The sequence below is a fragment of the Nestor notabilis genome, unplaced genomic scaffold, assembly GCF_000696875.1.
Source record: "Nestor notabilis isolate BGI_N333 unplaced genomic scaffold, ASM69687v1 scaffold15637, whole genome shotgun sequence".
In the NCBI taxonomy this organism is placed as follows: Eukaryota; Metazoa; Chordata; class Aves; order Psittaciformes; family Psittacidae; genus Nestor; species Nestor notabilis.
Window position 1 is genome coordinate 85,316 of NW_009936223.1, and position 13,863 is coordinate 99,178.

Below are 13,863 nucleotides of genomic sequence, written 5' to 3' on the forward strand. Positions count from 1 at the left end.
GCAGGATTTGTTCAAAGGGTAGAACAGAACCATCAGGAAAACCACTGTCAATAAGGCTTCAAAAGTGTTTTAAGAAACTGATGCTTATTATATATAGGCTGAGAGATGAATATATTTACCCAGACTCCAAGATCTGCCTTCTTACTTCTTCCCTGCAGTACCTTGGTCACTTCTGGGGTGTAGGTTCAAGCCTCTGCTGATCCCACAGGTTCCAGTGGGCTTTGGGCAAGTTCCATGGGGGTTGACACCTCAAGGCTTTCAGGTGTTCAAGTGTCATCAGTTTCCAGGGGTATTTTAGTGCATCAGAGCAGTTTCTGTAAAACCCCAGCAAGAAATGGCACAGCACGGCCCTGCCTTGCCGTAGAGATCCAGCTGCTGTGGGATACTCGGTGGCTCTGGGGAGGGAAGTTCTTCAGTCAGCTCCATAATTATGGATGTACAGGGAAAGGCTGAGCGGAAAAGGGGAAATGGAGAAAAGGCAAAGCAACAATTATGCTTGAAGAAAAAATATTGGCCATAGAGGCTGCCAGTGGGCTGGAAATACTGTTCTGGGAATAGGCACCTCCATAATCTTTACAAGAAGACATGGAATGCAGACTATGGAGTCCGGATCTCAACCAAAAGGGAAAATAAGGGCAATTAGAACTGATTTCACTCTTAACTCTCTGTCATGTATAAATTCACCCATGGTTAAAAATAGTCCGATGAAATAAGCCCGAGCACCCTCAAGAGGCATTACTTCAATCAGTGGCTCAAACTAAGCAGAAAACCAGGCTTTGTGTGTCTGAGGTTTGCTGGTATTGCTGAAGAGAAAGGAAGCAGCTCGTTCCCTCAGTCCATGGCCCAGGGAACGGACTGGGAATGGTGTTGGTTTAGGATTGGTATTATCAGAAGCTCATTTCTACCCATGTGACTGTTTCAGAACTTTCCTGTAGTAAGGAAAATGAAAGGAGGAAGAAACCTGTTCTTGCCATTCTTTATTTATTTCCATTCCTCAGTGGCAAAGTAAACGGAATGTTTAAGCAACTGACATCAAAGATTTGATTTCTCTGAAGCTAAAAAGCCCATTAATCACAATTTTACAGTGTTCTTTAATTACCCTGTAATAAAATGACATGCACAGAGCAGGAGGAATAACTGTTGCTTTTAGAGTTGCTCATGCTTGTTTCTGCTTCAGATCTCACCAGAAATCCTGGTTGATCCCTCTTGCATCTGCTGCCTAATTCATCCTACCCCAGCTATGGTCTGTCATTAGCTGTGTTGAGTGTGAGGCAGGGAGAACAGGCCTGGTTCCTGAGCTGGTTTCTGCAGGATAGAATGGCAATGGGAACCTCATCTTGTGCGAGGATGAGATGGCCATGGGACACAGAAGGTGTTGAAGGCAGTGCTGGTGCTGAAGCCCTTTGCTTAGTGTGGTGTTCAGGCTACAGGGACCATTCCCTGCTGCAACTCTGATGGGCACCATGGTGCTTCACAACGTGGGTCCCTCTATCGAAGTGGGAGATGAAGAACCAGTAGATGGGGCTCAAGATTACCGGTAGGACCAGTCCAGCTCCTTCCCACCTCCTTGTGTCTCCCTTCCACCCTGGAAAATGGCCTCTTGATACAAGAAGGAAACAAGAGACCCCAAAGTGGTTTTGGTTGACACTTGAAGGGATGGGAGCTGTCAAAACAAGATAGCTGTGAGGAAGGAGACCAGGGAAATCTTTGTTAAAACCTCTTTGTGAAACTGTCAATTTTGCAAAGGAGGGAGAATGAAAACTCAACTCAGGGAGGACACCCCCCTCCTCCTCTGACACCATGAGATGGGAGCTTGGGGTCCTGGTGGCTCAGGAACGCTTGGAAATACAAAGCAAACCCAAAGGACAACAAAATCCTGGCCCTTCCCACAATGTTTAATAAAAGTTTCCATGTCCTTCAAACCCTCTGCAAGTGTTTAATACTCGAGGTTATTCATAAAGCTGGGAACACCAACTGCCTGTGCAGAAGGGGACTCCACAGCTGCCAGCCCTGTCTCTTTGAGCACTGTGAATGACTCCTCCTCCTGCAGGAGGGGAATGTCTGCGAGCTGCAGGTGGGGGATGCCACAGTCCATCCCCTGCATGCCAGTGCTCCGGGCTGGAATGTTTTGGGATTGAATTCGCTGCCATTGTGAAGCTCAGCCAAGTGGGTAACGTTGTGAGTTGATCTGTTTTCAAACCCAGACAGTTGTTAATGAAACAGTTGCTGTTTTGTTGACAGAACATTAATTACTTGATCTTAGGACTTGGTAATTGCACGGGCCCCCTCTGTATACAGCACTAATTACATTAGCAATTATATGGCATTTTAAAGACAAAGAAATGACTACAGCAATTGCAGTGTCATAGGGACCCTGCTGCTAAACTTCTACCCTGTTTCTGCAGTCTCAGGGGAGTGCTGAGGGACGTCCTGATCCACCCAAGCCAGTGGAACCAGTCTCGAGAAGAGCCAAAGAGCCCAAATTTCTCACCAAGGTTAGTTACATTCTCAAAACTGATCTGAGGTGTTCTGAAAAGCCTACTTGCTTACTCGTAGGGAGGCTCCTTGATTCTGACCAAGAGCTGTAAAGCCCCTTAACTGAAACAAGCAGCATCCTCACAGCAGGATGTACAGGACACACTTTGGCTACTGCTTCCATGTCCCATTCCCCCTCCCCTGCTTTCTGCCTTCTGTACAACTGGAGCGTGTTAACCTGAAACATGACTGGAAGGTCTTTGGGTCAGGAAGTGTTTCCATCACTTGTTTAGATGTTGCCCTCCATGCTGGGTGCAGAAGCCTTCACACTGTAAGTAAAGTGATCTGTGCACGCTTGGGTGCTGTGCTAGGAGGAACATGAACATCAGACATCCAGCGCTTGTATTATTTTCTTTACCACTTATTTTGTAGCTGTGCTTCTGGTTTCCAGGCCGGAGGGGAAAGTAATTATATGGCCAGGTCTATAGATGGCATAAATTGGTGCACCTCCACTGAGTGGGGCTGACAATAGCTGAGGATCTGGCCCGTGTCTTGTCAAGTTCTGAGCTTGTAAACAGGGTGAGATGGTATTATTACCAACAGACAATCTCTGCTTGCTGAGCTATTTATTCCCCCGTTCTTCTCTCCCCTCCCTTTTCGCTGCTCCTCAAGTGCTGTTGCATTCAGCATTTCTGACCCATTCTAGCCATTCACATTTACTAAAACCTTGTGTTGCAGACGGTGGGTTTGAAGCTATTGCTGATTTTAATGGTGGTAAGATCAGAGCTTTCACCTCCTCATCACAGACCTGGTTACTAACTCATATTCAGAACTACGTGGCCACAGCCTGTGTCCACGCTGGATTGAGTTTGGGAGTACAGACAGGAATTAACAGGGATGAGTACACTGTAGGTCTGTATGCTACAGACCTCGCAGAAGACCAAAAAGAAAATTGCATGGTCCACCCATGTCCCCCTGGAAAAGGAGCTGGCAGTGGCCAGGCTTGTGCTCTGTCACTCCCGTGTCTTTTCCTGTTACTGCCGTAACTTTCCCAAATGCCAGGGAAGCAGGACAGCAGAGCATAGAATCCCAGACTGCTTTGGGCTGGAAGGGACCTTAAAGCTCCTCCAGCTCCAACCCCTGCCCCGGGCAGGGACACCTTCCACTAGAGCAGGTTGCTCCAAGCCCCTGTGTCCAACCTGGCCTTGAACACTGCCAGGGATGGGGCAGCCACAGCTTCTCTGGGCACCCTGTGCCAGCACCCTCACAGGGAAGAGCTTCTGCCTCAGAGCTCCTCGTTTCCTCCTCCTCCCACAGTGCCTCGTGGGACAGGGTTGTGGTTGCCATTGTGTCAGGAGGGAAGTATTGGGTTTCCCATTCCTCTTACCCACACTCTGTTTGCTCAGCAGCATCTGCAGCCACCAGCAGCTCATCCAGTCCTGCGAGCGGAGTTAATGGGACATTCCTACCGGAACAACCCAGCACAATTAAAGCCTTGGATCTCTGCACCTCGGCAGCAATGTGTTGTCACCAAGAGAAATGCTTCACCAGGTCTGACAAGTCCCTCACTGCCCCAGTAAGTGGCTGTTGTTTCACCTGTTATTGGAGTGAAATTCAGGTTCTTACAAAACAGCCATCTAGGGCAGACCTGCAAAGGCAGAAAGGAAGGTGGGAGGGCAAACAGCTGGAGAGCGCTAACAAAAAAGGGAGGTTTCCCAACAGGACACTGCCGCTATCCCACCATTTGACTCCTTCCTTCCCCTAAAAGGTCTAAACTCTCACATAGGTTTTGGCCACTTTGCTAATCAGGTGTAGGAAAGGCCAGGTCAGAAGGGACTGTTACTGCCCTGTCCTGTGACCAGCACAGGCTTGTTTCTGGCTCTACCAAACTGCAGGTGGACACTTCCACACAAGCTTGGAGGTCTGGTTTGAAACACGGTCATGTAGAACCATAGAATCAACTGGGTTGGAAAAGACCTTTAAGATCAAGTAAGCCCAACCGTTACCCCAGGCCTGCCAAGTCCACCACCAAACCATGTCACTAAAGCAGCCCTTCTTTGAAGTGTTATTGCCACAACAAGACACAAAGATGATAAAGAATAAAGCCCATGGAATGCTCGGAAATTAAGATAATTCCCCCCCTTGTTTACAGTACAAAAATTTTATTTTTGTTAGGATAATTTAAAGTTTCAAACGGAAGTAGACATATTCATTTTACAAACAAGATATTCTTCCATAAGTAGGACCATTAGAAACAGTAAACAAAAAAAAGCTATCTTTACAAAAGCTCTGTGCATAGCAACTTCAGACCGTGTATAACTGACAAAGCAAAACCCCAACAGAACAACCAGCCAACCCCAAACGAACCCCAAAACTATACAGGAGGGAAAAATGAGGCCTTAATTTACAGGAGGGCAAAAATGGTCTTTCAAAACCATGCATATTGGAGGTGTGCAAAGAAAGAGGGAGAGTAAGATGCTACACCAAGATAAATAATGAATCAAAACATACTCTTCCAAAGGTAGGATGAAATGTGTAGTTACCTATTGCAACACTTTCATTCCTCTAGCGGCAAAAAGGAAAGCTGTTAGGAAATACTGAACAGCAATAACTAAAAGAGGACAGATTTGCTTATTACACTGGAAGAAAACCCTTACACGTTGATTTTTACATTACTTTTCCTTTCGTTGGGTGCTTTGCCACTGCTAAAGTCCTTCCATGGTCAAGGATTTCTGATTGTAGTTATTTACACACACTTCTCTTTGTAAAGCTACCAGGAAGTTCTACGCTCAGCTCAGGTACAGTGACTTCCATGCATGAGCCAAATTCATGTTCTAAGTCATTGCTGGTTGAATGGTTTTCATTTGGCTCAGGTCAAACCGAAGTTGTTTCCCACATTTACACAGGCAGACACAGTGGTTTCTCCTCCTGTACTTGAAGTAGCTTTCTGGGGAGATTTTCTCCTGTGTTTGGGCCCTCACCTGAGCAACTGGATGGAGCCAAAAGAAGTAACTCCAGTGTGAAGGGGATGTTGAGCGTTTCAGAACCGTCCCTTTCCTGTTGGGTTTACCCCAAATCTTCCCAAGACATCAGTGAGCTCTGCTAAGCGCCTGTGCTCACTAAGCAAGAGTGAAAAAGAAGGTGGACAACAATCAGAATGGCTTTTTCCAGGAAATGTTCCACTTTTTAAATTGAAAACCTTCCTGACTGAGATTCTGAAATACAAGTCTTGCTTAAAAGCTGTGGGAGGATTGAAGGGAGCACGTGGGCCAGAAATTCCTACCTGGAATATTTGCTGGGCATAGAATTTTGAGTATACAAAGAGACAGTAACTTTTCAAAAGTGGCCTGTACAGAGCAGGGGGGAAGATCCACCCTCCTGATGCTTTGGAGCTGTTTGGGGTTTTCTAGTGGGTCAGAATGGGAGGGAGGGAGCTGAGACATCAGAAATGAGCCTGGTCCATCAGAAGATTGTTTGGAAATCTGGGATTCAGTGTAGTATTGACTGAAATTTATGGAAGTTTCACTCCCAACTCTAATAATCCTCAATCTGGTTTTTCCCCTGTGTGCGTGCAGAACTGCAGATGTGAACCTGGACATCCCACTCAGCCTGGCTGGGACATCAGGACCTAGGAATGCATGGAAAACTCTTCCTGGTGTTCTTTTACGTCTTGCTCTGAATGGCAATGCCCAGGTTAGACCCTGTGGTGCCATCAAAGATGAAGGTGCAGCAGGACCAACTGCTCACAACCTGCAACTCTTTCCTATTTCAGAGATCCCTTGGCTTCCAGGGGGGCTCCTTGCTGACCTCCAGGGCCTGCTACATCCTGATGGCCTGAAGGGCGTGCAGGGACCTGCGCCATCAATGACCTTGGAGCCTCAGCTAACGGTGAGTTACTTTAGTTCATCTTTTCTGGAATGCAGGTGCTTTCAGGAGCCTGACTGCAAGGCCCTGACTAACTGTATTCATGCTGCTTAGAAACACATTATTCCCACCACATGTCTCTTTGAAGTTGCTACTGATTGTTTTTTTGCTGATACGACAAATTGGGCCTTGGGTTGTAGAAGACAGAAACCCCCTCCACCTTTTGGAAACTGAATTCAGTCACATTGAAGAGGCACCTAATGAAGCCATGGCCTCACTGTGGGGTCAGGATGACAGGAGTGACCCAGTTCCACTGTCTACCCAGCCTGGTTAAGAAACACCCTGTGCATCTTCATGTGTGTTAAATACATTTCTCTCATGAGCTGAACCGTGCACTCCATGGTGAAAATGGAGATGCTCTACTCAAGGGGCTGATGTTACATGCTGGCACAACACATCCCTGCACCCAAGGCCTATCCATGGTGTGTGGGTCCCGCCCCACCCCCCAGCATCTTGTCACTTATCTCTGTGGCCAGATGTGAACCACAGGTCTAGAGAGGAGCTTCCTACTCTACTGCTACTCCAAACAGGCTCCAGATCACCTCAGACTTGTCCCCGCTCTTCACCATCTCAGGTCCAGCCCTGAACATTATCTCCCACACATCAGGATCACCAGGAATACTGTTTTACTTACCCATCCATAAAACTACCGGGCACATGGACAAGGACAGTTTCGGGGGCCATATATGAAGGGTTTATTTATTAACATAAAGATGTTACCATAGGAACAACTATTCATGCAGGTAGGAATCGTGTGTCTTTTAGTGGGGTGTAAGTTGAGTGCCTGATTTTTTTCCTTTAAAAGCACCTTTCCAACAATCAGATTCTCTCAAATGGTCTCTGGTTTAGTCAGGTAACAAGTGATGGGTTTTTAATAGCCTTGTTCTCACCTTCCAATTTCAGGAGAGAAGGAGAACAAAACTTTATCTTTTTACTCTAAAATGCATAAAAATTCAAAGCAATCAATTACTTCTATGAACTTCAGTATATAAATGGAAAATACTTACCATTTGTAATGACTCAGGATAAAAGTGCATAAATTATTCCAATACATATTTACCCTTATAAATGCACCCTTAATATGGAGTATAACTGAACTTAAGGTGTTCTAACTACATGGAACAACAGGATGTTGCACAACCCTCTCCCTCATACATTGAATCTATAAAACACACTCAGTACCTCATGACAAATTTGATCCATTCAGATCCCTCTGGGCCATTCCTTTGCCAGGAGGGTCTTTGAGACTTAGCAGTTAATCTTAGTACCTGAATATTTGAATTGAAACCAAAAATGGAAGGGGGAAAAACGAGGAGGATGCAAATTCATACATGAACCAGCAACCTGGAGACCACAAGGGATGTAAAAGTTCCTGATGGTTTTGTTTATCAGAAGGAATTCTGTACATCCTTGCACATGGAGTCAGTCGGAGGGACCAGGGAGGAGCAATCGCAGCGGTAATAATATATCTCAAACTTATCACTACATTTTTGCATCATTTTTCTTCATTGTACAACTGGAGGGGAAAAAAATATCCAAAAAAGGGTTTAATTTCTACCTCTACATACAATAAGTTACAAGTTTATTTATTTAAATAATTGTAAAACATCTTACATTTTTTTTAAAGAGGTTAAACTATAAGCAAATACACACATACACCAAAGTTCCATCATTCATGGCAGTTTGTCCTAGAAATTCTTTCATGCTGGTACCCTGTTTTGTTGAATTGTTTTTTTTCTGCATAAACTAAATCGATATCTGAAAGGCTCCGTAGAAAATAGAAACTTCAACTTTTTTCCCCTACAAAGTAAAACAAATTGTATCCAAAATATCAAGCTTGAATCATTTTGCCAATTTCTTTCTCCTTCTCATAGTTTACAAATCTCAGGAAGGTTTCATGTCTTTCAGGAAAGATTTCGCATTTCGGATTCCATTCGGGCAACCGTTGTTCATCCCGGCTCGTGGCTGATTCTTCCTTCACAATGTTTTAGGAGTTGACGTGGTTGTGTCACAAATATGAAACAGGTAAAAGATGCAACTTCTGTCTTGTCCAGTCCATAAAAAATGTTCCTTTTTTTTTCTCTCCTGGGCCTGGCTTTCCCCAAAAAAAGAGCTTGTAGTGCTATTATTTTCTTTTTAGTGGTCCATCACAATAAGTAGTTTTGTGCTGTAAAAGAAAAATGAAAACAAAAAAGAGGAAAAAAGGGAAGAGGGAGAGGAGCAAAACTGCCTCTTCCTTACATCGGGGGAACGACAAGCCCAGTCATGGCTGAAAGAGAAAAGTGACAAAGGTGAAATTCTGGCAAATTTGTAAGGAACAAAATACATTTGAGCCCTCCAAACATTCTGTGCACAGCCACGGCCTCATCTGGGCTTAAACCTGACCCTCAGCTGCTTTAATGGGTTTATGCTTTAGAGAGAACTGGGGTGGTGACACTGACAGTGACCACGGACAAGGGACTATGTGCTGTTCCCACCAAATATACCAAAAGCCAAGACCTGTTGTGGGTCTTAAATGGATAAATCAATTCAAGCCTCACAGGTGAATTTCTGGAAACGCAAACCCATTTTTGGGTGCTCATCTCCTGAGGGATGTCCTTGGAGATGGACATTGTCCAGAACCACCCTCAAGAATTCCGACTTCCCATGCTACCTCAGCCTGAACACTCCAAACCATTCCTCAGGACCCTGCTCAGTTCTGGGCTTCACTTCCCACAAAGCCTGTGTGCAGAGGGATTATGTTGTGAGGGAGGGAAGATGGGAAAGCAAGTGGGAATTGGCCCACGTGCTGCTCATGGGACCTCACCAGGGAATTGCAGGTCCTCATTCCTGTGACAATGACCAGAGCTGGGTTTGTTAATCCCCTTCCACTGGAACTAACGGAGCAGCCTTTTCTCACTCTGTTCACCCCATGCCTGACCCACTGCAGTTCTTCCCTGGCACGTTCCCAAAACACTGGGCTTATGGAAATTATTTATTAGTCACTCTCCCTGCCTCTAATTGCAGCTGGATCCTTCATAACTGACACCAGCAAATTGGAAGCTGCCTGGAACTGGTGCTGTTCCCAGAGGTTCTGAGGGGTAAGTTAAGTTTATATGTATTTATATAACAAATGAGTGAGTCATATTTTCAAAGGGGCCTCGGCGCAGCGCAAGGTCTTAATCCTGCAAAGATTTATGTTCACTGAAATTTGTGGGATTATTCATGTGTTTAAAGCCCTGTCCTTTGGGAATTGATTTCACCCTTGTGCTCGTGGTGGTTAAAAAAGCGCTTGGGGCAAGCTCCTCAGCTAACATGACTCTTTTATTGGAGCTGTGTTTTTAAACAACTGGGGACGTGGGCTGGGATTTAATACAATAGGAAAAGAAGTATTTTCATAGTTCGTTATGTGAGGAGGGCTGGAATCCCGGCCAGTTTTGGCAGATCCCTGAAAGAGAAAGTGAAACCAAAGCACCTTCAGTCGAATGCTGATTTTTTACTTGCTTAGGAATTTGCTGTTAATTTTCAAACAGGTAATTTACATGAGCCCAAATAAAGCAGGTAAATATTTGTATGCCTGTTTTGGGGGTGCATTAGAAGAAGAAAGATTTTTTGCTAAGACCAAGGAGGAAGCTGCTCCTCCTCCTCCTCCCCAAACTAAACCATGACCTTAAGGGTAGTGTTCAGCCTGGCACTGGAGCCATCTCCCTGTCTGTTAACCACATGCCTCCCTTTCTGTCCCCTAGGAAAGAAAACTCGGCTTAAATCCTGGATTGATGCCCTCCTCTGGATTCCACAGGGCTGGAAGCAGAGGTAAGTAAGTGTCCCCCCACCATCCGCAGGTATCCCGTGTGTGTCTGTGTGAGCTCCACCTCGTCTGTGACAGGCAGGATGATCCAGCTGCACTCAGAGGATTGAAACCGTGTCTCTGGGGTAACCTTTGCCTACAGCAAACATAGGAGCAGTTCCAGAGGTGGTACCTGTGGTCACCTTCCCTTCTGGAACAGCCGGAGTCAGACTGTGGCCAGTCAGATTGTCTGTGCAGAGGCAGCAGAGCCTTGTACTGGGAGCATGGATTAAATCCAGCCACGCAGGGGCTGTTCCCAAGGGGAATAGCCCACGTTCGGCACAAATGCTTTTCCTGATCCTATTGTTACCAGCATGATTTTCATTTTTTTTAAGCAAGGAAAACTTCTTCCAGCAGATCAAAGCAAGGACCAAGCCTGAGGTTCTGCCATGTCTCTGCAAAACTCTCTGAAGACCACGAGTAGATGCATCATTTTGGAAAGTTCCTCACAGGTAAGTGAAAGTACATTTTTACTGTTTAACTGAAGCTGCTCTGTTCTGCAGCAGTCCTGGACTCCAGCTAGTGATGCATTCCTGAAATCAGGAAGAGTGTGTTACACCCCTGTAGGGGGTTCTGGTGACCCTTCTTTTTGCCTCCATTCCTCCTCCTGAGCAAACACCAGGTCCCTACTTTCCCCTCCTTGCTTTCCTTTCCTTACTTTAGCCCTCCCAGCCCAAGTCTGTTTTCTCCCTCCAGGTTGTACGTGCTGTGGAGATGGAACCTGCCACTGGGCAAATTCAGGTAAAACTCTAACTTAAAATAGAAAGGACAAGCAAAAGGTAATTGTTTCACTGGCATTTCATCCTCAGGTTGCAACTTCACCTCCTTCTGCAACAAAGAACAAGGAGGGTGAGGAATATTGGCTGGAATTCTCACCTGGTTTTCCCCAGCTCATCTGAGCGGCTTTGCTCAGTGGTTCTCTCTCTTTTTACATACCCTCATCTGTCCATTTCCACCCCACCTCCACTCCCCTTTGGGGCTGCACTGTCAAAAGCCTATTCCCAGCCTGTATCGCTTTTTATTGAATGTTTGTGAGGTTTGGATTAAGGTCTTACACTGCTAGCAAAGCTGTAATTATTTTTGCCTGTATTACTATATATTGAATCGATGTAACTTTTCAATAAAGGTGGTTCAATGCAGGACACTCCCTGATGAGTTGGGAATATAGAAACCACAGTCATTATCCCAGAGGGTCTTTTTTTTCTCTTGGAGGGAAATGGAAAAAGAATTAGAGATGAGCCTTATTGTATTAACCTTGACAGCTTGCAATTATCAACTGAAACACTTCATTAAAATTGTCACAAGGTTGGAGAATTTTTTTATAAATAAATAATCCAACATGGGTAGTACCCAGATGCTCTGGTGATGGGCACCTTTAATGGCTGTAATTAATAACCATCACAGGGCTGGTGTTTACAAGTAGCCCCTAAAACTGCTGCCTCGCTTTGTAGTGGAAAAGAACTCTGCAATTCAAAGAGCTGCTTGGTAAGAAGCGGACACATGTACACACATACACATGTGTGCACACACTGAGCTAGTTCTTCAGCTATCACCGCTGGTTTGTTGGTGCCTAAATTCTGACCTGGTTTAAAACTATGCTTTCTGGAGAAGAAGGGTGTTGAGCACTTACTGTCACATAAAAAGCATTGCTTTCTCATTTGTTTTTTGTCTTTTGGCACTAGGTTTCCAGCAAACTCCAGTCTTACAGTTCTACGGCTCTTTAAAGAGGTGAACAAAGTGCTCCAGTGGCGCTACTCTGAGCATCACAACTGAATGTTCCTGCCCTGCAACACCAGAAACATCTCTATGTGTGAGCTGGCTGCAGGTAAAGGGAGGGTTGCACTTTGCAAGCCACCAAGCTGTCAGTTGGTCTAATAAAAGCTGCCTCTACCCCGGGGCTTCACCATCCTGCCAAACCCCAGCACCATGACCACTAGAAAATGTGCAGACTTACTTTCAATATTAAGACCACGCATCCGTTTATTTAGTATCATCATTTATTATTAAGTAACTAAGGAACTGGAAATGATAGAGAGAAGAAAGGATTTCCAGAGGAAAACCCAGCTGGCCTTCACGGAGCAGAAAACCAGCAGTGGCTTGGATGAAGGGCACCATCATCCTTTATACTGGAATGTAAGTGAACTAAATTCCAGCTCCTGTGCAGGATGGTTCCAACTAAGACACTAAAAAGTAGCCAAAAGCTTCGAGTTTTTCCTAAAGAATTTATTTTTTTCCTCCAGGAAAGTACCACTTTTTTTTGCAGCAATGCTTCTGTATCTGGATGGAAGACTGAAGATTGTCACTCATCCACTCACCGTGTCTAACCACAAGCAGGTAAGAAAGATATTTATGAATAAGCAGTGGGTTTCTATCTTCTAGATAACAAGCAGGTTAAGCAATTTTTTATGTAAGATGTTTCTGAACAGTGTAGATAAAACCATTGATAGCTCAGAGATGGAGAAGTCAACGTGTTCTCACCTGTGGAGTTGTGTTGATGTAGTTACTGCCTCACCATGGTGCTAAGCTGTGTAGGCACTAAAAGCTGCCTCAACAACCACTGTGATTTAGTTCAAGCTAATTAGGAACACCCTTAAAATCAAAAGATGTGTTTGCAGTGTCACACATGCATTAGTTTAATTACTAAAGCACACAGGAGTGTAGAGCCACTCTGCAATTAGCTGTTCTTCCAATTAGACTAGAAAGCAGCTAAGTTTTCACCTCCAAGATTGTCAACAGTGAATCTTACCCAATCTCCTCCTTTTTTGGGGGGACACCCAACAGTCCTGAGTATTTTCTTCCATTAAAAAAGGCAGATTTTTGTTTTCTCCCATTAAAAATGGAGCTCTTGTCTAGCCCAAATAGGTCTGTGACATATGAAGAGCTACTAAAATTAACATCCCATCAAATGAAAGACAAGTAATTAATAGTAACAGGAGATATTTTTGTTCAGTTAAGTGTTAGCAAGATGTTTTAAATAGCTCTTAAGGTTTTTATTTTGGAGCAGGCTGTGCTGCTTACATCTCTGCCAATAAACTGGGGAGAAAATTGTACTTGATCCTTCCACTACATCAGATTTAATCAGATGGCAGATACGTATCTTTCATATCTATTAACATCATGTACACAGCATTTGCTGCCTTTGGCATCGTTAAATCACTGTCTTGGCTCTGGAATCATTCTGATTCAGGCAGAAGCATGTTGCTGATATAATAACAGGCCCTGTTACTTTACCTGGTTAGAATCTCTGGTAAGAGTTATTTTAAGAGTTAAGTGTTGAGTGGAGCTGGGCTTTGACACAGAGCAGCAGGTCAGGCACTGCGCTGGTACCAGTCAGGAACCATTGTGTTGTGTGAACAAGCCAGGTCATGAGAATCCCACCCCTTCCAAACTTTTCAGAGCAACTGTTTGTTTCTCTCTTTACCTGTTGGTACAGCCTTGTAATGCAAGGAGAGTGGAACCCCCCATGCTGCTGACACCCTTAATGGGGTCAGGACGAGGTACCGGTAATTCAATATAAATACTTGTATCTTTAATATAAATACCTGTATCTCTTTAGGGAATAGTCCAGGTGTCCCCTTTGCTAAACTGTTTCTGAGGGTATCAGACTTCAATACCTTTGGATTGGCCAGGATCCTGAC

General features: G+C 44.8%; 1 protein-coding gene across 1 annotated transcript in view; it reads right to left on the minus strand.

Annotated features, from left to right (window-relative positions):
* Positions 1 to 8,131: 8,131 nt before the first annotated feature.
* Positions 8,132 to 13,863, minus strand: part of EBF2 (early B-cell factor 2) — a 120,281-nt gene continuing 114,549 nt past the window's right edge. Inside the window, exon 16 of the mRNA XM_010018235.1 lies at positions 8,132 to 8,668. Coding sequence (XP_010016537.1) covers positions 8,637 to 8,668 — 32 coding nt within the window. The 3' untranslated portion in view covers positions 8,132 to 8,636. The remainder of the gene's footprint in view (positions 8,669 to 13,863) is intronic.